At 35.6% G+C, this 26,217-nt stretch overlaps 1 protein-coding gene across 1 annotated transcript in view; it reads left to right on the top strand.

The window, feature by feature from the left end:
- LOC121387549 (cyclin-Y-like) overlaps positions 1 to 16,180 on the top strand; it is a 29,645-nt gene extending 13,465 nt beyond the window's left edge. Inside the window, exons 5-9 of the mRNA XM_041518706.1 lie at positions 1,320 to 1,529; positions 4,473 to 4,592; positions 6,909 to 7,075; positions 9,052 to 9,214; positions 13,992 to 16,180. Of these exons, the coding sequence (XP_041374640.1) occupies positions 1,320 to 1,529; positions 4,473 to 4,592; positions 6,909 to 7,075; positions 9,052 to 9,214; positions 13,992 to 14,111 (780 nt within the window). The 3' untranslated portion in view covers positions 14,112 to 16,180. The remainder of the gene's footprint in view (positions 1 to 1,319; positions 1,530 to 4,472; positions 4,593 to 6,908; positions 7,076 to 9,051; positions 9,215 to 13,991) is intronic.
- Positions 16,181 to 26,217: the final 10,037 nt, after the last annotated feature.

A 26,217-nucleotide genomic window follows, 5' to 3' on the forward strand; every position in this document is an offset into this window, starting at 1 on the left:
ATGGCCCCAACCTTGACCTTGCTTATGTTTCTGGGGACAATAAAAAAATTATAATAAAGAAATAAAAAAATAAATAAAAATATTAAAATAGAGATTTAAACTATATAACAGGGCTAGCTCTGCCACTCGCCAACTGCAAATTTTGAGAACAATTGGCAAATTTTATTTTAATTTGACAAAAACAAATTGTGTAATAATTTATATTTTCTTGGAAAATAGCTATGTTTCGCAATTTTTAGATTATTTGGCGAAATTTCCTGATCACCCAGAGCTAGCTGTTAAAGGAACATTCCTGAGTTTGGCTGCAATTTTTAAGATGTTGTCGACTAACAGAGACTTTTTAACGATTGTAATTACACAGTGTTCGAGATTAAAAATTTGGGGCAGTATCCCAGTTAGATACTAACATTTCAAAATCTGGTATCCCACCTGAGAATTTAGTATTCCACTTCAATGAAATTCATAAATAACATCGTCACAAACTTGGACGACACTGTCCTCATTCCCAGTCTATTGCAACGCCGCATTCGCAATCGTGGAATTCGTGAAATTTGCAATCACACTAATATGAATTAATATTTAGCAGTAATTTATAAGTGATTCTGACATTATTAATGATAAACCTACCTGTATCAATTTTCTGCAGATGTGGAATCAATATCTCAAATAAAATTTAAAGGGAGGAAACATCGAACAGTCCATTGTAGCATTAGACTGGGTATGAGTTGGGGGAGATATTGTTATGGTATAGCATTAGACTGGGTACGAGCTCGAAAATACTGTTACTTAACTTCACCAGTAAATGACGGCTTTCATTGTTTAGCGAAAAATAAAAACGTAGGGAATAAAAAAAACAAAAAACATTATACGGTATTCAGTGGGATAGTGGGTTCTTGAAGTCTGGTATCCAAAATTAAATTCTGGTATCCCCGGGATACCGTTAATCTCGAACACTGTTACATATCAAATATATTTTTCTGCATAAAATATTAGTGGCTGTATATTAAATGTGTTTCTGATTGTTTTACTATTTGTAATAGGTTACATTTCATTTAATTTCTAAAATATAATTTTTTCGTACATACGAAATTATTTGAAGACAAAATCCAGTTTGGGCTTCTTACAGATATTAAGATGACCAGAAACACATTGAATATACAGACACAGATATTCTAAACAAGAAAATATATTTAATTTATAAGTTTAATCGTAGAAATATTTTGTTAGTCAGAAACATCTAACAATGCAGCAAACTCAGGAATGTCCCTTTAACAATTTTATTACAAAGTTAACCGTCAGTATTTGATATCTGGTTTCAGGTTGATGAGTACGGACAGCTCAAAAAGTTCAGCTCATGTTCAACGATTTACATTGACGATTCGACAGTGTCACAGCCTAACCTGAAGAACACAATCAAGGCCGTTGCCCTGGCAATATACTTCCACATACGTAACCGCGACAAGGTCCACAGACCAGGCTCAGAGTCACACATACAAGACATATTTGATGAGAAGCTTCATCCGTTAACGGTAAGATTTGTGTGAAAGAAAAATGTTTGGAGAGACATACACATTTCTGTGACAACATTACCAGTCTTTGAATTTGGGGAGTTTTTAGGATTCTGCCAGAATAATATACTGAGAGGCATAAATAACGCAATGGATATTTCACTGAATAATCTCTTATAGAATATCAAATGACATATATTAAGTATGTGGACAAATAACACATTGGTAATAATTGTAAGTGAAAGAGGATTTTGTTCAAATCAGATTTTTTTTTGAATAAAATGCGTTTTCAGCAAAAAGCATAACTGGTGTGTTTATTACAATACAACATTGCATATGAAAATCTTTTTGCATGTGCACTGCCTGCTCTCGTCTCCATATAAAATCAACCATTTTTTGTCTCTTTTTTTTTAATATGCTGGTAAGTAATGTTAAATAGTTGCTGTTTTATTGCAAAAAAAACCCAGTTGTGTTTTTTGTTTAAAACCACATTTTATTTTTTTAAAATCCCGATTTGAAAAATATCTTCTTTCAGTTACATTTGTTACCAGTATGTCATTTGTCTGCATGCCTAATATTGATGACATAATATTTCTATTAGCAAATATCAGCGAAATACCCATTGCGTTATTTATGCCTTTCAGTATACATGTGTCATGTAGATATGATTTATTTTTAACTTTATGCATGTAGCAATAAAGGGCACTGTAAAATATTTGTTTGAGCTTGTTGATGTACTGTGTGTCTAAAGCACTAGGGTATTCTTTAAAAGGACATTCCTGAGTTTGCTGCATTGTAAGATGTTTCCGACTAATAAAATATTTTTACGATTAAACTTACATATTTTTCACGAAAAATTATACCTCTGAAGTGAATTTTTTTTCTCACTGTTATGCCTTTATTTTTCACAGAATTATTTGTTAATAATCAATAAACCATAAAATACTGTGTCATGTGACCTGGCAGCCATCTTTAATTTGTGCTATTTCCTCCTAAGAATAGAACCCAATTGCAATGAAATCTTTTTTTTTTAAATGTCATTAAAATTGGATGAATATAATAAAGTTAAGTATTGCATTTTGTTTCTAAGATCTTAATGGTAATTCCCAAACAACACAAATTAATAAATTTGGAAAAGATTTTTATGAATAAAAACTTGAACTTATAGCATAACCTCGTTGCGTCAGTTACCTTTTGAAGCTTAATTATAATACTGACCTCCTACAGTGCTACCATATATTATGTTTTTTATATTCTCTTAGTTGTGCCATGGTTACACAACATGGCAACATAATAATCTAAGTGGGCACAACAAGAATTAAAATTTATTGGTAACTGATGTAACTCCTCAGTCAGTAACTGACACAACAGATTAACACATACACTATTTTCAATTGTTATTTTTCTTGGAGGCATAATGTAAGATTGTGAAATGTGTTAATTCCCAAACTAGAGTGAGTGCTATAAAAAATTTAGCAGTAAGTTTCAGAATTTTCTTGACCTTTGCACTTGTAAATTTTATAATTTCTTTATTATCACATCTGTGTAAAACTATATAAAAAAAAGAAGAAGTTTTCAAGAACTGCAAATACTGTCACTCCTTAGAAGTTAATCTAAAGATGTCTATTTCACTAAAAGTAAAATAATCATGACTCAGTTAACACTGTTTTTAAATAGATACATGTATGTAGATGATAGAAAAATTGTGAGAACCTGATGTCCTAAAATGCAATTTCTTGCATTCTACAAGTAAAATGTATATGCATATTAAAATAATAATAATAATTTGCTTTGAGCAGGGATAGGGTTGGGAAATGGGGGGTTGACCCCCAACCCACCACCCTGAACATGCCCCTATTGTTATTTTTTTTATTCCCTTTAAGATTTATGTATTTCTTATAATTTAGATGAACCAGTTGCCAAAGACAAATGTTTTAGTTTTAAAATATGTTCTTATTAGTCTTTATGATTCGCAAATGTTGTGTCAGTTACTTTTAATGTTACGTCAGTTACCCATTAATAAAAAAGTTAATAAAAAATTCCTTGTAGAAAACTTAGTTCTCTTGTTCTAGTGATCATAGATTACCTGTGCACTACACATTTCTATATCTACCTGAAAACTTGATACTTCAGATTCAGAGAATTTTGGCAAGTTCAAAGACATGTCAAATACAAGTTACTTTTTTTGTTACGTCAGTTACCCACTCTTCATTTGTGATTGTAGTTGCGCTGAGATTGTACGCAATGAAATTTTCTTTTGACATGACTTTGTCACAACATATTTATTTCAATCGAAAACACTCTTAAGAATTTTATTGAATACTTTAAAAAAAAAATAATAATCAAGACGTTAAAAAATGTCTGAATGTTGCGTCAGTTATTGTGGAATTGCCCATTAAATATATTTTCTTGTTTAGAATACCAGTGTCTGTATATTCAATGTGTTTCTGATTGTCTTAATATTTGTAAGAAGCCCAAACTGGATTTTGTCTTCAAATAATTGCATACATACGAAAAAATCTTTTTTAGGAAATAAAATGAAATTTAACCAAGTACAAATATTAGAACAATCAAAAACACGTTTAATATACAGCCATTAATATTTTATGCAGAAAAATATCTTTAATATGTAATTACAATCGTCAAAAAGTCTCTGTTAGTCGATAACATCTTAAAAATTGCAGCAAACTCAGGAATGTCCCTTTAATTTAAGAAATTTCTTATTCCCGTCATTGCTCCACAACCAGTGTATTAAATAAAGGCTGTGGTGTGTACTATCCTGGGATTGTGCATATAAAAGAGCCCTTGCTACTAATAGTAAAGTGTGATGGGTTTCCTCTCAAGGACTACCGGTATATGTAAAAGTTACCAAATGTTTGACATCCAACAGCCAATGATTAATTAATTGCTCTAGTGGTGTTGTTAAACAAAACAAACTTTAATAACGTTTTTGAATCGTTTCAGAAAGAATCACTTCCCGATGACTACAGCAATCGTGATCCGGAACACAAACATATCTATCGGTTTGTCAGGAACCTCTTCAATGCAGCTCAGTTGACGGCGGAATGTGCAATCGTTACACTGGTAAGACCACAGTCACTTACAGTTCTTAAAATGACAGAAAGTAGTTTCAACCCGTGAAAAATAGACACTAAAAGTGATTTAAAAGTGATTACTAAATGATAAAAATTGTATTATGCAAGCTTCTGGATGTCATTTTGGATATCCTTACATAATAATAAACTATTGCTTAACATTTTTTAAATTTTCTGAACGCTGTACAGCTTGCAGTGTAAAGTTGCTATTAAAATATTTTTGTGTGATGACTCAGTGCATACATCAGTTATGGAGTATCACCATAGTAAGTGTGCTTAAATGTCAATAAATGTAGTGCCGTGACCTCAATTAATTTACATCTAATTTGCAGAGTTATCAAATTCTTAAAGTATGTGATCTGAAAAATATCACATACTTTGATTGCACTGAAAATGTAAGGTATATGATAAAATCAGTTATATCCAAACATAATACATGTATAGGCAATCTGAAACAGTCTGAAAGTGACAACAACATTGTTAACAATCATGATATTGATCACACTTGGCAGTTGTGATCACACCTGTCAGGTGTAATCAACACCATGATTGTGTACCTGGCACACTGGCACCAGTGCAAATCAAATTACACTTACTGGCTGGATCATACATGTACAACACTTTATGACAACAAGGTTTCTTCTTACGTAATTAAAATCAATGTGCTTCAGTGGTGTTGTTAAACAAAACAAACTTTAACTCTTTTTTTTTTTTTTAACATAATTATGTCACCAATTGTAGACATGGCACTTGTAAAAAAAATTAATATACCTTTTTATTACAGACAGTTTTTAGTCAATTTGAAGCTTATTAACTACTATTTAACATTTTAGAATTGTTCAGAAACTTAAATAGTGAATTGTGGCACAATATTTATTAGTCCCCTACCAGACCAACCTATAGATTTCATCTCCGTCTGTCTCAATATAGATTTCCAGATTTTCCCGAAATATTGAATATAGATTTATCATGTACCGTTACAGATCAAGTTTGACTTTCATGGCGATTTACCAATTTTTGGCAGTTTTAAGGTTCTTAAACGTAAGAGATATGGAAATTAGTTTTTCAGACTTTTTTTTCATAATGCCTCAAGATATGAGTTGAAATTTTATGTGTAGCTTTACCATGTACCTTTAAAGACCATGTTTGACTTTCATGACGATTTACTTACCCATTTTACACTGAGTTATGGCCCTTGAACTTAGGAGAGGGGAATGTTTGGATAGTATGATTAATTAGGGCCTTTGAGTATCATGAAATTAAAAACATAACAGAATCACCAGCTAAATAGCAGATGAGATAGTCATACATACAATCTGTCTCTTGGAAAATGATCTGTGATTTGTTGATACTTTTAGCTGAGGTGAATTTTTTTTCACCTACTAGATTTAAAAATAATCTACTTTACGAAGGCCGCTATTTCGAGCACTGTATTTTCCTGTCTGTGGATAAATGCATATAAATGCATATAAATGCATATAAAGTTCCCATTCAGCTTTATCAATAGGAGTAGTCTGAATAAAAGCATCAGGTTCGGTTAACGACACCACTAGAGCACATGAATTTATTAATCATCAGCTGTTGGATGTCAAACATATGGTAATTTTGACGTATAGTCTTAGAGAGCAAACTCACTACATTTTTCTATTAGTAGTAAGGGATCTTTTGTATCAACCATCCCACAGACATAATAGTACATACCACGACCTTTGATATACCAACCGGCCTCGGTGGCATAGTGGTTAGACCATCGGTCTACAGGCTGGTAGGTACTGGGTTCGGATCCCAGTCGAGGCATGGGATTTTTAATCCATATACCAACTCCAAACCCTGAGTGAATGCTCCGCAAGGCTCAATGGGTAGGTGTAAACCACTTGCACCAAACAGTAATCCATAACTGGTTCAACAAAGGCCATGGTTTGTGCTATCCTGCCTGTGGGAAGCACAAATAAAAGATCCCTTGCTGCTAATTGGAAAGAGTAGCCCATGTAGTGGCGACAGCGGGTTTCCTCACAAAATCTGTGTGGTCCTTAACGATATGTCTGATGCCATATAACCGTAAATAAAATGTGTTGAGCACGTCGTTAAATAAAACATTTCTTTCTGTCTTTGTTATACCAATTGTGGTGCACTGGTTAGCGTTAGAAATAGCTCAATGGTCCCACCGACGGGGATCGATCCCAGACAGACTGTGCACTTTACCACTGGGCTACATCCCACTCCTAGTAATAATTATGTTAGACATCAAAATTCAAATATTTGTCTTTGTTTAAAATGTGCCAATGTGTCTTTCCTTTCTTTCCAGGTGTATCTTGAACGGTTATTAACATACGTTGAGATCGACCTGTGCCCAGCGAACTGGAAACGAATCGTGCTTGGTGCTATACTACTAGCCTCCAAGGTCTGGGACGACCAGGCTGTGTGGAACGTCGACTTCTGTCAGATTCTCAAAGACGTGGCCGTGGAGGACATGTAAATATCTTATAGGGACAGTCAATTCAAACTGTGTAATGTCTTCACAACTTTCACTTAAAGGGAGGGTCAATTCAAACAAGAGCCTTATGTGTTGGAAAGATGCACACCCAGACCACCAACACTTACTGACACTTTAACAAATGAAAGACAAGTAATTTTAGAGTTAATAAAAAAAACATGATTATTCCTGCTAACTGGGGGCAGCCATTTTGTTTTGTTTTTGTTGCGTCCGGTGCTATAGCTTGGGGTTAAGTGACATCAACTCCAACTAACTCCTACATACACAGTGTAAACAAACGCTCTAATTTACGATAAGACACTTCGCTTTCATCAACCTGACTTGTTAAACAACATAAATTTCAGTTTGCATCAATAGATTGAAATTTTAGTTTTAGTGTTTTTCTCTCATAAAAAATCCAAAGAAAAAATGCATATTATTAGGCCTATTGGTAGGGTACGTTGGAGCAAAAACTACCACTTGCGATACCCAAGTGATACTTTTCTTTTCTTTGGGATTATGTAATTGGTCAGTTTTGTGATTTTAGATGGGAAAGTCTACTTAATCAAGGGTTTTACAGAATTATTTACAGTAATAAAGCAGGACGGCTGATAATGTCCATTACGATTTTAGGGGTGTCCGCGCGGTTATCACACAATACCCTGTGATCTTAATAAAAGAGGCACGTCTTTTAGTGTGTCTAGACACATTGACTAGGGACCATCTAAATATACACCTGCCAATCAGGAACAACAGGTACAGGCCACAAAAAGAAAACACCAATTAACTAAGAAAACTCTCCGATTTTTATTTCAGTACGTGGGTTAATTTATGGACAAAACATAATACTATTATTTCGACACTTTGACAATGGTGGTTTATTTTGTATTGAAAAATAATATATACTTATTGCTGGCTTACTGGGATGGATATTATAACAGAACATTGTGATGCATCTGCAAAAATCGGGTACGTTTTGTTTCTTCAGAACTAAGACTAATTCCTGACGTGACACGTTAAGTATGATGTAACCACTGGCTCGCCAGAGGGCGTATTCACTGGGATGGTACAAAATGGCTGCACCTGTTATATATAATAGCCATCACATTTAACCATTTAATTAATTAATAATAGCCATCACATTTAACCCCTCCTTTATTTAATTAATTAAGCAATCTATATATACGATTATACGTGTTGATATTAAGCAATCATGTGTATTATATATCGTTGAATATGCATACCAGTCCAAAAGCCTTGAGAAAGCATCCCTTTAAAGGAATTATCCTAAGTTTACAGACGACATAAGATGTTTCAGTTTTAGACTCACAGGTGATAAGGCAATCGCCCTGATGTGCGGTCACTCTAGAATCCATCCCCGTCGGTGGGCCCAGTTTGGATACTGATTTTCAACAATTATTTGTGTTTATGTTAATAAATAACTATGGAGAACGCCTTATAATTTTGATACTGATTTTCAACAAATATTTGTGTTTCTTTTTAAAATGTTAATAAATAACTATGGAGAATCTCTTATAATTTTGATAATGATTTTCAACAAATATTTGTGTTTATTTTTAAAATGTTAATACAAATGTAAATAACTATGGAGAATTTCTTATAATTTTGATACTGATTTTCAACAAATATTTGTGTTTCTTTTTAAAATGTTATTAAATAACTATGGAGAATCTCTTATAATTTTGATACTGATTTTCAACAAATATTTGTGTTTATTTTTAAAATGTTATTAAATAACTATGGAGAATCTCTTATAATTTTGATACTGATTTTCAACAAATATTTGTGTTTATTTTTAAAATGTTATTAAATAACTATGGAGAATCTCTTATAATTTTGATACTGATTTTCAACAAATATTTGTTTTTATGTTTAAAATGTTAATAAATAACTATGGAGAGAACCTCATATAATTTTGATATGTATTTTCAATAGATATTTGTCTTTATTGCAGGAATGAGCTGGAACGGATATTTCTTGAGTTGTTACAGTTCAACATCAACGTCCCATCCAGTGTCTATGCCAAGTATTACTTTGACCTGAGGTCGCTAGCCGATGCACATGATCTCGTGTTCCCCATGGAGCCGTTGAGCAAAGAACGTGCTCTCAAGCTTGAAGTGAGTGTAAAATACTTTACAGTTATTTTAGACATTTTTCAGACATGAGTGCTCGTCTGAAGTGCTTGCGTCACAGGATCGAACCACCTTGATCCATTCAACTGATTGTTTTTTTTTCTCATTACAATCAGTGCACCACAACTGGTGAAATGCTGTGGTATGTGCTTTCCTGTCTGTGGGAAAGTGCATATAAAAGATCCCTTGCTGCATTAGGAAAAATGTAGCGGGTTTCTTCTGATGTCTATGTGTCAGAATTACCAAATGTTTGACATCCAATGGCCGATGATTAATTAATCAATGTGCTCTAGTGGTGTCGTTAAACAAAACAAACTTTAACTTTTCTTTCAGACGTGACCACTAATATAGATCCTGTCCCTTTTTGTTAGTCCTAGAGCTGGCTGGTATACCGTATATACAGTTCGGTATCAGTATCATGTCAATGCCAATTTACCGTACCGAGCAAAAGAAATGTTTTATTTAACAACACACTCAACACATTTTATTTACGGTTATATGACGTCAGACATATGGTTAAGGACCACACAGATATTGAGAGAGGAAACCCGCTGTTGCCACTTCATGGGCTATTCTTTTCGATTAGTAGCAAGGGATCTTTTATATGCACCATCCCACAGACAGGGTAGTACATACCACAGCCTTTGATATACCAGTCGTAAAGTAAAGTGCACAGATGGAAAGAACATTTAATTATATTTTCATATAATATAGAAACACCTGACTAAAACAAAACAAAGAATACTAGAGATGTATGCAAACTACCATTCGGTCAAAGGCAAATCCTCTTTTCAATATAAATTTTTCCCCCCCTTTTCCTGAAATTTATATGTACCTGTAGTTTCAATGAAATCTCATAATTCAGGTGTAATATTTAATGTTATAGAAATACTGTTTTTAGTAATTTCAGGTTACTTGAAATTGTTATTAGTCAGTTTAGAAAAGAAAAAAACCCTACATCATTACTGGGTCATGTAAACTACCTGTCCCTTTTTTACTTTTTTTTTATATTCAGGGGTCGAATTTTACGCTATTCCGCAAATAGTAAATTTCGAAACGGAATAGTAAAACAATTCTTCCAATATTCTGTCATGAAAGTGAAAATAAAGCACGGAATACCGAAAAAATCGTCTGTGACTATTCCGCAGAACAAATCCTCGCGCTACTAAGACCTTTCTCATGCACTTACCAGTACAAAATAAATGTCTTTTTGATCGAGACTAATGTTTGAAGTGAGTTTGTTTGTAATTCCAGCTAGAACGCAGTAATGCATAGACTGGTATATAAACAATTGTTCGTTACACAATGTTGTACAGGGCGACGTAGCAGAGTCAGGAAAACTAGTGGTACATTAATAATTGAAGGAATAGTACATTTTAAGAGGGAATAGTGTTTATTGAAACAAATTAAATTTCAACACCTGATATTACTATCAAAAATTAAATATTAATATTCTTAATATTATGATAATCAGGCAGATAATCCATCAGTGTTTCTGCCAGAAAGAAATTTTTTGGTATGTCGCTACGGTTGAAATTTAATTTGCTATTTAAGGACACACTCAACACATTTTTATTTACAGTCATATGGTGTCAGACATATGGTTAAGGACCACACAGATATTGAGAGAGGAAACCTGCTGTCGCCACTTCATGGGCTACTCTTTTTGATTAGCAGCAAGGGATCTTTTATATGCACCATCCCACAGACAGAGTAGTACATACCACAGCCTTTGATATACCAGTCGTGGTGCACTGGCTAGAACAAGAAACAGCCCAATGGGTCCACCGACTGGGATCGATCCCAGGCTGACCGCGCATCGAGCGAGCGCTGTACCACTGGGCTATGTCCTGCCCCTCGTACCGAGCAAATCTCAAAATACCAAAATTTTGGTATTGAAAAGTGTTTCCTGCCATTTAGTAAATCACTAACAATGAATCTGACAAAACACAAAATGGCTGGAAAGAAGAGCGGATGGACATCGTTCTTCCTCCGAATCGACAGAAAACCAGGTGTATGTACTTTGTGACAACAGAAAGTATGAAATTAGGGGGTGAGCCGTAACTCGGTCATGCATTTAAAGCTGAGTACCGGCGTCGTGGTTGGTCCATCGGTCTACAGGCTGGTAGGTACTGGGTTCGGATCCCAGTCGAGGCATGTGATTTTTAATCCAGATACCGACTCCCAGACCCTCAGTGAGTACTCCGCAAGGCTCAATGGGTAGGTGTAAACCACTTGCACCGACCAGTGATCCATAACTGGTTCAACAAAGGCCATGGTTTGTGCTATCCTGCCTGTGGGAAGCGCAAATAAAAGATCCCTTGCTGCTAATCGGAAGGAGTAGCCCATGTAGTGGCGACAGCGTTTTTCCTCTCAAAATCTGTGTGGTCCTTAACCATATGTCAGATGCCATATAACCGTAAATAAAATGTGTTGAGTGGTGCGTCGTTAAATAAAACATTTCTTTCTTTCTTTTTTTTAAAGTTTTTTGCTCTATATATGTATTGGTAATGTGTCAATACTGAATACCGTACCAATACTGAGGTAAATCACTCCAAAAATATTGACACCAATACCGAACCTGAAAACTCAGTACCGCCCAGCTCTAGTTAGTCTCCTACCGGTGCAACCTGTGTGGGGACTTGGGGGATAACCCTACTGTGTTTTCCTATTTGCGGACGTATATCGGTGGTTTTACTGTCGCATATTTAGTTTTATTTTATTAATAAAATTTTATTACTTTTTCTGAAATAAACTATAAGAGACTTCCCTAAGATATAGTGTCATTACAGTGACGTCACTCAGGAATGTAGACCAATTTACATACCAACAAATGATTCTTACGCTCAACAAATAAGTACGCCGTTTTGTAATAATTTATTTCAAATTTCTTCTCAATGTGGTGTACAGTAAATTGTATTCTCGAGTAACTATTAACTGATAAAAAAATAACAACAGTAAAATAGAGCAATTGTAAATAATAAACGACCTTGATATTAACAAAGCAGTGGTTTTTAAACTACGGTGAGTATGTTAAGATTTACTGTTGTTGGAAATTTGTGCCATAATTGTACATGTGGATTGTTTAATTGTCGATTTCAAATTGTTTTTGGTAAATGACTCATTTTTTGTACATCTGAATCATTAAAAAAAACAAAAACATTTTCATTCCTTCCTCTCTCCCCCCCCCCCCCCCCCCCGAGGCAAAATGTGCATGTTATGAGTTTGTTTTCACGGGGGGTTTGGGGGAATTGGTGCTAACGTTTCGTCAACATTAATGCCGTGAATAATTGAGATATATTTTCTTTTTGGGGGGCTTTCTGAGGAGTCTGCATTGTAACTCCTAACAATCGCTTCACTGCCACCGGAATGTTCATAATTTTCCGAGTTTCTACCCCAGCATCTGCCAAACGGGTTATAGTTGTGGCCCTAAGACAGTGGCGTCTGCGTGTATGAATATATGTGATGTAGGTAACACCTGGACATTTGCGACTGGTATATCGGTGGTTGTAATTTTATTAGAGATCCCAATCAGATTGGTTCTTACAAATATGTTGAATTAGAATGTGTGTTTCATCTCCATCCTTCTGTCTGTCTGTCCCACATATAGTTTTCCAAACGGGGTTTTTCACGATGCCTCAAGATGTTTAACTGAAATTTATTGTATAGCTTTATTTTTATTGTGTACTGTTACAGATCGTTTGATTTGCATGGCTATTTACACCTTCTGGTTTTTTTTTTACAGTTATGACCCTTGAACTTGGAAGATACAAACATTTGTTTTCCAATCTTTTTTATAATGCCTCAAGATATTGAGTTAAAAAAAAAATGGTATTATCAATGTACTGTTACACATCAAGTTTAACTTTCATGGTGATTTACCCACTAATCACAGAGTTATGACCTTTGATCTTAGGAAATTTAAAAAACGTGTTTTGTGGACCTTTTTCCACAGTGCCTCAATATTGTGTATAGCTTAATCATGTACTGTTACAGATCTAGTTTGACTTTCATGGCGATTTACTCATTTTGTTCAAATATGGCCCTTGAATTTAGGAATTTTTTTTTTTTAAATCGACCCCGGTAGCGAACATTTATTGCTTTGGTAGTATTCTCAGAATACTGTAGATCCAGAAATTAATGCGATCATAATATTAATGTGAAAAATGCGAGTTTGTTAATAACATGACACATTTACTTCTATATTTTGTCTATGTGTCTCACGTTATTAAAACAAAACATAACAAAGACATACTAATTGTCAAATGGTCCAGCAAGCTATGAGTCGACAGGTTAATGGATGTGTAGACAGACATGTTAGTGAGTTGATCTCATCGAAGACGCCTGTAACTCGTATTTAACCGAAAAGGACACGGATGTATGTTAGGAAAGTAATATTTCAAAGGGAGGCCACTTGCATTAAAAGTCATGGCGCATTTAATGTCTGTCCACCATCACATTAATGTAGGGTCACGTTAATTTCAGGATCTACAGTACTTTTTCTTTTCACATTACCTGTCCTCAAAACAAGTGCACCCCCCCCCCCCACACACACACACACACACTATGGCTAGTAGTCTGAGTAGTCTGGTCCAAACATCCCAACAGCCAATGGGATGGTCTAAATTCTTCTACTGCATACTCCCTCTAGTTCCGGTCATCTGACTGTAACTTCCTTTTTCTTTTCGCTATCATGTCCGGACGTCTTTTCTGTGGCTCTGCTTAATACTGTTTTTTTTCTGTGTTTTTTTTTCTTCTCCAGGCTATGTGCAGTGTGTGCGAGGACAAAATGCGTGCCTGGCAGAAGAAAGGCATACAACGTAGCTCTAGTCTGGACAGAATAAACCGGTCAAACCGGGGCAGTAAGGCCATCCTCTCCTGATGATGGCCACTCTAAACACTGTGTAAATTAACATGTTATACGAGCTGTCAAACCAGACCAAACGAACGTGGTCGCTAAAAGACTAAGCCACAGATCTTTCATCAGTTTTAGTCTACGATCGTCACTTGATGTCAGAGTGAGTACAGTTAACGGTTGTCGTGTCTTATTGCGAGATTGACAGTTGTAATCTGTCAGTGTCACGTGATGTCAGAGTGAGTACAGTTGTAGTTGACGGTTGTTGTGTCTTATTGCGAGATTGACGGTTGTTGTGTCGTGTTGAGAGATTAACAGTTGTAGTCTGCGTGCGATAGCATGTCAGAAGAACTACAGTTGTGTACTATGATTGTTGTGTTACATCACAAGAACTACAGTTGTGTTTATGATCATCGTGTTACGTCAGAATAACAAGAGTTAGTCCATGATCGCCATGTTACGTCAGAGAACTACAGTAACTGTTGTAGTTTGTGATTGCCATGTGAACTTTATCATCGTATGAAGTAGGAAGAACTACTGTTTCATTCACAGTTAACGATCGTTGTGTTTTAAGTCAGAAATACACGGTAAACATTGTAGTTTATGATCTGTCATTCTGTTACGTCAGAAATACATGGTAAACTTGGTAGTCTATGATCGATCATTCTGTTACGTTAGAAATACATGGTAAAATGGTAGTTTATGATCGATCCTTCTGTTTAGTCAGAAATACATGGTAAACACGATAGTTTATGATCGATCATTATGTTACGTCAGAAATACATGGTAAACATGGTACATGTGTAGTTATGATTGATCGTTCTTTTACATCAGAAATACATGGTCAACATGACTGGACTGCAGTTATTGTAGTGAATGATTGTTATGCTGCATCACAACTACAGTAACTGTCGTAGTCTAGGATCGTCACATCACATCAAGAGAACTGCAGCTGCAGTCTTTGACTGTCACATTAAGTCAAAACTACAGTAATTTATTGTAGTTGATGATTGTTATGCTATGATTGTGGACTACGATCGTCATGTCTTGTCACAACTTCATTTGTAGATTAAGATTGTTGTAATATGTCAGAACTTCAATTGTAACCTACAACTGTCATGTTATGTTTGAACTATCATAATCTACAATCATTGTGATGAAATGTCATGTTATGTCAGAACTTCAGTTACAATCTACAGCTGTCATGTTATATCAGAACTTATATTGTAATGTACAACTGTCATGTTATGTCAGAGCTCTCGTAATGTACGATCAATGTCTTACATGAGGAGAATTGTCAGGTTATGTCAGAACTTCAGTTGTAGTCTCTGATTGTTGTGTTATGTTGGAACTGCAATTGTAGTTCGTGATTGCCAGGATATGTCAGAACTACAATTGAAGTCTACAATGTTACAAAAGTAACACAGTGCCTACGCTCCTGTCTAAAATTATGTAATGCTTATCAACATGGTCTCCCCCTCCATTTTCCCTGTCACTTTGATCAATATTATTGGATTAATATTAATTTGTATTTTTGTTTGGTTTGGTTGGGTAATAAATACCGTATAACAAAAAAAGAAAAATTGGTTAAAAATAAGAACAAAATAGCAATGACTGACAGAATATTTGAAACTAGATCTTGTTTTTAAAATATTTTGTAACTCTTGACAAACACTCCCCTCTGTCTCTGCCATAATATTTAATAATACATCCAATGATATCGCCTCCCCATCTAAAGCATTATGTAATTATTGAAATGCCGCCAAGTAGGTTCCTCTCTAAGACAATATGTTAAAATTACCAAATGTTTGACACCCAATAGCCGATGATTAATAAATCAATGTGCTCTAGTGGTGTTGTCAAACAAACCAAACTTTAACTTTGATTTAACTTTAAATGCTAAAAAATTACCTTTATGTTACTGAAAATTTGGTTTTAAAAATCTTAATGAATGACACTTGCTAATCAGTTCAAAGTAAATTTAAAGGGAAATAACTCAGTTTCAACCGGTGAAAATTAACACTAAGTTTAGTTAATCTACAAACCTGTAATGTATTTGGATAAAGTTACAATTGAGTGAAACATGAATCTGTGACTTTGAAATGGTGAAACACCCTCTAAAAATAGACTAAAAACTCGACTCCATAACTGTTGCTTCTCAGACGCATGTGCATTTTTTAAAATATGAGAAATGCATTTTGTGATATTAAAAACACCAGGATGACCCAAAACACTTTGAATGTACGGAAATGGATAATCTAAACCATAAAATCTAAGTAAAGTATGATTTCAGTTATCAAAAATGGCTCTAATAGTAAAAAATATGCGTTAGTGTTTAAAAACTAGGGTATGTCCCGTTAACATTTTTGAATCGTGTGGCTATACACATCGCGATACTGAAAATGATTCCTGTGTAAGAGTGGTTTAGATTTGAGACTTAGAAATATTTCTGCTTTGAATCGGGATCACATTTTTGCAATTAGAAAAAAGATGTAGAAATGTTTCAAGGGGAAGCTCTGGGTAAACAAAATTTCACAAAATTATTGACATGATTGTATTAAACTTCAACATTTACAGAACCCCAAGTATTTTTCTACAAAGCATTACGTGAAATTATTTTGTCAAATGAAAAATTTGCAAGGTTTTTCAAAATTCACAATTAGCAAATTTGGTGAAAGCCTTGGATGGCCAACCTGAAACACTCGTCAGGACTACATGTAGGTATGAGGAATCAGAAAATTTCGCCATATTATCTAAAAAATAAAATAAAAAAGAAGCAAAAACCCAGTTATTTTCCATCAAAATATCAATTATTAAACTAATTTTCTTTGCCAAATTAAAAAACAATTTGCCAGTTGTTCTCAAAGGGACAGACCCTAGTTTTTAAACATTAAGGCATATTTTTTACCTAGACCCTAGTTTCATCCCGTAAAAAAGTTTGGTTAATGCATAAACCTGTAACAAATTTGGATACAACAGAAAGAAACAAGAGTCTGTGATGTTGAAATACAATTAAAAATAGACTAAAACGCGACTCAATAACCGTGACTTCTCAGACACATGTGCGTTTTTAAAAATATGGAAAATGCATTTTGTTGTATTAGAAACACCAGGATGACCAGAAACACTTCGGCTGTATGGAAATGGATAATCTAAACAATAAAATATAAGTAATGTTTGATTTCAGTGATCAAATGCGGCTCTAATAGTGAAAAATATGCCTTAGTGTTTAAAAACTAGGGTCTGTCCCTTTAAAATTGGTGATTGGCAAATTAGGCGAGTGGCCGAGTTAGCCATGACTCTGTTGTACCTGTAATTGAAGGAGATATGAATGAGATTGGTTGCACGATGGGATGTAGAGGATACTCCCGGAGTGTCTTGTGATATCATAATTTTCAGCACGAGTTGATAAAAGTATGAAATCCCTGGCTTGCCAAGGATTTTTATACTTTTATTAATGAGTGCTGATAAATTATGATATCACAAGACACGAGGGAGGTATTCTTGTTATCATCCATTATCATTCTTTTCATTTGCGACAGTTGTAAACAATGTCAGTAATGTGGCTTGAATGTCAGCGGTAGACTCGTTAACTAGCAGAACGGCAGTGGCGTGACGTCACTAATGGTAGGTTTAGCGCTGAAACACAGTGACGTAACAAAAGATTGTCTTGTGATTAAAATTTGACCAGTCAAGATTATAAGAAGCGGAGAATATCGCAGGAGATATAGCAAATTATAGTGCCAGCGATATCTCCTACAAACGCCTTTAATGGATGATACATAGAGGATACTCCCTGAGTGTCTTGTGATATCATAATTTATCAGCACGAGTTGGTAAAGGTATGAAATCCCTGGCTTGCTAAGAATTTTTATACTTTTATCAACAAGTGCTGATAAATCATGATATCACAAAACACAAGGGGGTATTCTTTTTATCATCCATTATCATTCTTTTCATTTGCAGCAATTGTAAACAATGTCAGTAATATGGGTTGAATGTCACTATATTTGGCAGCAGTAGACTCGTTAACTAGCAGAACGACAGTGGCGTGACGTCACTGATGATAGGTTTAGCACTGAAACATAACACAGTGACGTAACAAAAGAAGCGATATCTCCTAGGAGAATATTGCAGGAGACATCGCAAATTATAGTGCCAGTGACATCTCCTACAAAAGCCTTTAACGGATGATAAATACACGTACGTGCATGTTGTCTTTCTTTATAGCTGGCCTTTCTAGTGATGTCAGGATTAGACATACCTCACCATGACACAGTTCTACCTGTAGTTGAAAGAGTTATGAGTGAGACTGGTTTCATGATGGGATATACATGTACGTGCATGTTGCCTTTCTTTATAGCTGGCCTTTCTAGTGATGTCAGGATTAGACATACCTCACCATGACACAGTTTGACCTATAGTTGAAAGAGATATGAGTGAGACTGGTTGCACGATGGGATATACATGCACATGCATGTTGCCATTCTTTGTAACTGGCCTTTCTAGTGATGTCAGGATTAGACATACCTCACCATGACACAGTTCTACCTGTAGTTGAAAGAGATATGAGTGAGACTGGTTTCCATGATGGGATATACATGTACGTGGATGTTGCCTTTCTTTGTAACTGGCCTTTCTAGTGATGCCAGGATTAGATATATCTCGGTGGTAGAGAACTCATCTGAGATTCAGTGGGTTGCAGGATCAATCGCCCTCTAGGGAATCCGATTCCCCCTCCCCACCTCCCCATCCAACCAATGCTCCTTTAGGTTACCAGGTGTTTATTTTGCGGTAATCTGTGCACTGGTTACCAGACATTGCTAATTTCGATGCCTGGATCAACATAATTGAAAACTGATCCTAGTTGGGTTGTAGTGATTTGAGGATCGTTTATGAAAGACATAATCGATTGTTGTGAAAAATGTTAACAGTACAGTCATGATAACAGTTGAATATGTATTCACATGACAGACTTTTTGTGTGAATTTAATTTCTTGTATACGATCAAGAAAATTGTTTTTCAATGAGGTAACATCATATTCTGTATATCGTCTACTGTAACATCTGCATTTGAAGTGTTGTACTTATTTAACATGTCTGTATATCTGTCCGTCCATTTAAAAAAACTGTGTGTTCCTTTCATCATTTAACTCCTTGGTGAAATAGATATTGATGGACAATGACTATTCTCCAAAATCATTTAATACAGTCCAAACTGACTTGTATTAAAATAAGTTTAAAGACGCATACCCTAGTTTCAACTCGTGAACGTGGACACTAAGTTTAGTTCATCAAATCACCTGTAACACATCTGGATAAAGTTCTACGGAAATGAATAATCTAAACAATAAAGTATAAGTAATGTTTGATTTCAGTGATCACAAACGGTTCTAGTAGTGAAAAATATGCCTTGGTGTTTAAACACTGGGGTCTGTCCCTTTAATTGTATGGGGTAAAGAAAAACAAATTGTCAGTAATTTGGCGAATTGTGTTTATAAGTGTGTAGCCAAATTGAGTCACCGGCCTCGGTGGCGTCGTGGTTAGGCCATCGGCCTACAGGCTGGTAGGTACTGGGTTCGGATCCCAGTCGAGGCATGGGATTTTTAATCCAGATACCGACTCCAAACCCTGAGTGAGTGCTCCGCAAGGCTCAATGGGTAGGTGTAAACCACTTGCACCGACCAATGATCCATAACTGGTTCAACAACGGCCATGGTTTGTGCTATCCTGCCTGTGGGAAGCACAAATAAAAGATCCCTTGCTGCTAATCGGAAAGAGTAGCCCACGTAGTGGCGACAGCGGGTTTCCTCTCAAACTCTGTGTGGTCCTTAACCATATGTCTGACGCCATATAACCGTAAATAAAATGTGTTGAGTGCGTCGTTAAATAAAACATTTCTTTCTTTCCAAATTGAGTTTGGGTGGGATTTAGCTCAGTTGGTAGAGCACTCGCCTAGTGTAATTGGGTCGTACGATCAAACCTCAGTGGGTCCAATGGTTTTTTCTCCATCCCAACCAATGTCCCACAACTGGTATATCAAAGGCTGTGGTATGTGCTGTCCTGTCTATGGGAAAGTGCATATAAAAGATCCCTTGCTGCTAATGGAAAAATGTAGCGAGTTTACTCTCAAGACTTGTGTCAGAATTACCAAATGGACGACATCCAGTAGCAGATGGTTAACTAAACGAAGCGCTCTAGTGGTGTCGTTAAACAAAACAAACTAATTTATTCTTCTAAGCCGAGTCAGTCAGACAAAACTGTATCGAGTAAAGGATCATTTGACATGTCAAGTAATTTTTTTCTTCAGGAGTTTTGTAAAATAGATGCATTTAACATTTACAAAATATAACGTACCGGTATACAACAAACGAATGAAGGCTGTTGTGTAGGTAATTCGTTTCAGCCAGTGCACCACGACTGGTATATCAAAGGCTGTGGTATGTGCTATCCTATCTGTGGGACGGAAAAAAGATCTGTAGTGGGTTTCCTCTAAGACTCAAAATTACCAAATGTTTGACGTCCAATAGCTGATGATTAATCAATCAACGTGCTCTAATGGTGTTGTTAAACAAAACAAACTTTCTTTTTTTGTGTAGTTCACTAAAAACCTGCATTTATTGTAAATTATTAGATACATAATATTATGGCTGTTTAGGGAAGGGATAAATAACTTTCAAACAAAATAAAACAAATTGGCTCATTGTGTTATTAAGCCCTGGCTGAGGATTTTCGAAGCTAGAATGTGCTACAAAATCGTAAAACCATCGTAGGCTATGACGTCACTACAGCATACACCATAGTGACTTAACAGCCTACGATGGTTTTACGATTTCGTAGCTCTACGATAGTTTAAAAAATATGGGCCCCAATACATTGTTAATTTGGTTAAATCTGTACATAGGTTCCTTAATTTGGGAAGTAACAGTACATTTTCCCCCACTAACTAAAAGATTGTGATTATAATTTGGTGCTTTTTCTTGTATTGTATGCAAGTGCTATGGATATATTTTTGTGTGTGTGTGTTTGTATTTTAAATAATTGGTGCATTTGTCGAGCAACGTGGTGTACGAGACAGTATGTATTTGACACAAAAAAAATATACTGGACTTTTTGTTTGTTGTGTTCAATAAGATCCAGATTTGATGATCATGCTGGACATGAGATAATAATAGTGAACTTCATAAATGTACATACTATTGTCTGGAAGTTTGAGTGAATACTGGAATAAGATCCAAGATGTTTTGTTTTGTGTGTAGGCGCTGGTTCGTGTTACAGGAGAGCTGGGGTAGGGTGGGATAGCGGGTGGGTTGGTATTACATGTATGACATTTTCTGTGTGTGGGTGGGTGGAGGGTAGTACTAACTGTATTACATTTTTATGTGATCATGTGACACTCAACTTTAACGCTAATAACTATAAATCATCTTCACCTATTTTGCATATTTTGATGAGAAATGTTCACCATTGTATAATGTGTTAACATAAGTCAGGCACTAATCTTGTTTAATCTGATTTCTACAGAATTCTGAATATAATAAATGCTAGATTTTCATCCAGATGTTTTTACAAAATGAGGGCAGGTGCTGAATTTGTATTCGTTATTTTCAGGACATTGGAAATATTGCACTGGGTCACATATGTTTAAGGGACTTTTTTTTTTTTTTAATTTGCCAATTAAAATAGAATGGGGGTGACAAGGATAAAACATGTAGGATTTATTTTATTATGCCTTGATGTTACTCGAAAACTGTTCTTGTCCTCATTCTCTGATTAAAACCTCAGCGTAATTGCCGACTTTTCAAGACCCTGCAGTTTTCTGGGGGGTTTTTGGCCCATCTTTTAAAGCAACGATTTCGCTGCATCTATATAGAGACATACCGGCCTCGGTGGCGGCGTGGCAGGCCATCGGTCTACAGGCTGGTAGGTACTGGGTTCGGATCCCAGTCGAGGCATGGGATTTTTAATTCAGATACCGACTCCAAACCCTGAGTGAGTGCTCCGCAAGGCTCAATGGGTAGGTGTAAACCACTTGCACCGACCAGTGATCCATAACTGGTTCAACAAAGGCCATGGTTTGTGCTATCCTGCCTGTAGGAAGCGCAAATAAAAGATCCCTTGCTGCCTGTCGTAAAAGAGTAGCCTATGTGGCGACAGCGGGTTTCCTCTCCAAATCTGTGTGGTCCTTAACCATATGTCTGACGCCATATAACCGTAAATAAAATGTGTTGAGTGCGTCGTTAAATAAAACATTTCTTTCTATATAGAGACACATGTTTTATGGAAATAAAATAGACCAGTATATTTAGTAAGTAAAACCAGACCCGGTTAGAAGTCGCAGATCTGATACCCATTTTAACGAAGCGCTCTTAGCACTAAGATCATCTTAAGTGCGCTAAAATCGCTTCGTGGAACGAGACCCTGGGTGCCATTTTATGAAGTGATCTTAGTGCTAAGATGACCTGAAGTGCATAACTGTTATGCTCTAACATGATCTTAGCGCTAAGATCGCTTCGTAGAACGGCCCCGGGGACATCCCAATTGAGGCCAACAGCAGGACTATGTCTGACACAACTATGAATGCAGAAGAAATGTTTTCACCAAGCATACGACTTCACGATTTGTAGAAGTCGGTTAATTTTTATGTCCTACCTGATTAAAATACAATTTCTTTTTTTATGTGTGTGAAACACGTGTTTGTATTCGTGCAGATGCATTATAAAATATATGCGATTCTAAAAACTTAATAGCAAGTCCAGTGGACCGTTTAGAAGGGGGAGTGATTGCAGTCGCTCACTAGCCTGGTTTTTGTGCCTAACTTTAGATGAATGTGATACGATAGAAGACGAATGGTACCAGTCAAATTGCTTTGCAAGCTCTCAGCCTTCTAAATAATCAACTTGGACCATATATAATTTGAAAATATGAATTTTAGGATATATTTTTATTCAAGTCAGTCGGTCGTGTGTTGAGCTACGTTATATAGATCTGAACGTTTTATTTTGTTTTGTTTTTTCACAAGTGCAATGTTATTTTTGTTTCACTCATATCATGAATTTTTAATGTCAATTTAACTTATTTCATTTGCCTGTCTCATGAATCATTTGGTAAATAAATTTTGTCTTTAGATTTGTTTTGCGTAATTTATTGTCTCACCTTGACAGTGAAAAGGTAAGATGTAGAACTGGTTTTACTTTTCCAACTGAAAGTGTATATAAAAGATCCTCTGCTGCTGGTTTTGTAGGATTTGCACAGGGCTTGAAATAGCGGTTTGCGGAAAGCATAATGCAGTTCATTGTTTTGAGACCTACATGTAGCGGGTGAAATTAAAACTCACCTACTAAAAAAAAAATCCCCCCAAAACCAAACAACAACAACAACACAGGACATGTTTTCAAGAGACATTTTCATTATGGCTAATAAAGATCCCAGGTAGCTAATTATTTAGCTACAGCCATTTTTGATCCAGTAGGATTTAGTATGGTGGGGCCACTCACTGTCGTACACTAAAGGTAATTAGGTGTGATTGGAGGTGTGTGTGGTGGGCGAGGCTCCCTCCACCAGCTATATCAGTGGTGAGCCCTGATAGAGATGTCCTTAAACAACCGGCCTCTGTGGTGCTGTGGTTAAGCCATCGAACGTAAGGCTGGTAAGTACTGGGTTCACAGCCCGGTAATGTCTCTCACCCAGAGCGAGTTTTAACGACTCGGTTGGTAGGTGTAAGACCACTACACCCTCTCCTTTTTTTTTCTCACTGACCACTAAGAACTAACCCACTGTCCTGGACAAACAGCCCAGATAGCCGAGGTGTGACCAGGACAACGTGCTTGAACCTTAATTGGATATAAGCACGAAAATAATTTGAAATGAATTAAACAAACATTCCTTTCCTATTACCATTTGATAACATCACGAATTGCCGTGACAAATGTAATTACCATAAGAAGAAAGCTAAAACATTTAATTTATTTTTAAAAAAGACAAAAAGAACAATAAATATGATAAAATTGTACATTTATTACAGTTATCTAACACCAGAAAAGTAAAACTCCAGCACAGTTGATAAACTCATTATTATATAACTGTACCTTTGCTATCTGCAGAACAATTTTAAAATGGAAGATCCATTGAGAATCGGACAGTAGATGATACACATGTACATACTAATGCTGGGAATGTAAACATCAACAGGTACAGACAATGATGGAAGTAGACAATATATACAAGACACCAGTGTATACAGATAATGACATGCACACCAAGAGAAACAAACCATGTATAGCACAAAAATATTACATGTAATGACACACCTGGCATTTTATCTAAGGCTATATGGCATCAGACATATCATTATGGAGCACACAGATGACGATGATGAGAGGAAACATTCTGCCGCCACTACGGTGTAATGAATGAATGGATGTTTGAAGACGCCCCAGCACGGTCACTACAATGATGGTTGGTTCTTACAATGTATAATAATAAAAAGTTGTGGAATTTTCTGTACATTTATGTAGAGTTTGGCTAAAGTGTCTGTAATGTATGTCCTACACACACAAAAAATTGACCTTTAAAGGCATATTGTCACAGACCACTGACCTATTACATGGCCTAACAAAGTATTACTTAAAAATATATATATTTGATTTGTCCCTAAATATACTTTATTCAGCCATCTGCGTAACCACCATACACCACTTATTAATGATATTTTGTAAAAATAATTGAATTATGGCAATGGTCCATAATTCAAAAACTAACATTCCTGAGAGGGTAGTGTAGTTAAAGTGATGCAATAGCTAGATTTTGGTCTGTAAAAATTAATGTAATTTTGATTTACTATTCATTTTTAGAGAAATAAGATCCTTAAATCTGTGACAGTACATTTTTTTGAAAATATGTTTGCATTTTCTAAAATCCAATGAAAAATGAATTTCTCACCTGCCCCCTAGAAAAAAATTCAGATGAAAATCTAGCATTTAATTTATATGTAGAATACATTTATGCGGTGGAATTGTGTACATTTTTACACCATGAAATTTAACAACCACAAGAATTAACAGAAATGTTAGGCTTATCGATAAAACGTATGCAATCTGCAAATTTAGAACAGTGACAATTCAATAGCTCTGCCTTATTTACAAAAAGTAAATTTTGGCTATTGGATGTCAAACATTTGGTAATTATGACTCGTAATCATCAGAGGAAATCTGCTACATTTTTCCTGATGCAGCAAGGTATCTATTATATGCACAGACAGGAAAGCACATACCATGGCTTTTGACCAGTTGTGGTGCACTGGTTAGAACAAGAAAAATACCTCAATCAGTTGAATGAATCCACCAAGGTGTTTCGATCCTGTGACACAAACACCTCAAGCAATGAAATATCAAAGTGCAATACTTGCATCCATATGGGACAATCCACAAAGTTACTAGTATAAAAATATGCGATTTTTTCCATAATCTTTTTTGGCCAGCTAGATTTTTTTGAATGTGGTTTTCACCAATCCCATTGAACCTGCCTAGATAGATCTCACACAAATATTTGGAATACGGTTATCTGGATGGAAAATGTACATGCCTCACCATGAAATCCGAACCCAGTACCTACCAGCCTGTAGACCGATGGCCTGCCACGACGCCACCGAGGCCGGTCGCCTTATTTACAATGCTGACACATTTTCTTTTTACCAGCAAGTTACCCACCCCCTTTATAAACTATTTGTGCATGGTGTCTGGACCCCATCCCCATGGGCATGCTTATTTTATGGACACCCCTAACATGTTCAACATGAAGCAACACTAATGAAACACTTAAACAAAGGAATATTTCAATTCACAAATTTGCACATGATGCAACAGTGATAAAACATTTAAAACAATGGAATATTACAATTCACAAACTTTTCACATGATGCAAGTCATAAAAGATTTAAAACAATTGAATATTTCAATTTACACATATTTCACATAATGCAATAGTGATAAAACATTTAAAACAATGAAATACTTGAATTCACAAAAAAAAATTAACATGATGCAAGACTGATGAAATTTTGGTACATTTAAATAATAATTTTAAAAATGTTCACAAAATGTTCAACATCATACAACATTCATTAAATGTTTCA

Source organism: Gigantopelta aegis, chromosome 13 (assembly GCF_016097555.1).
Source record: "Gigantopelta aegis isolate Gae_Host chromosome 13, Gae_host_genome, whole genome shotgun sequence".
NCBI lineage: Eukaryota > Metazoa > Mollusca > Gastropoda > Neomphalida > Peltospiridae > Gigantopelta > Gigantopelta aegis.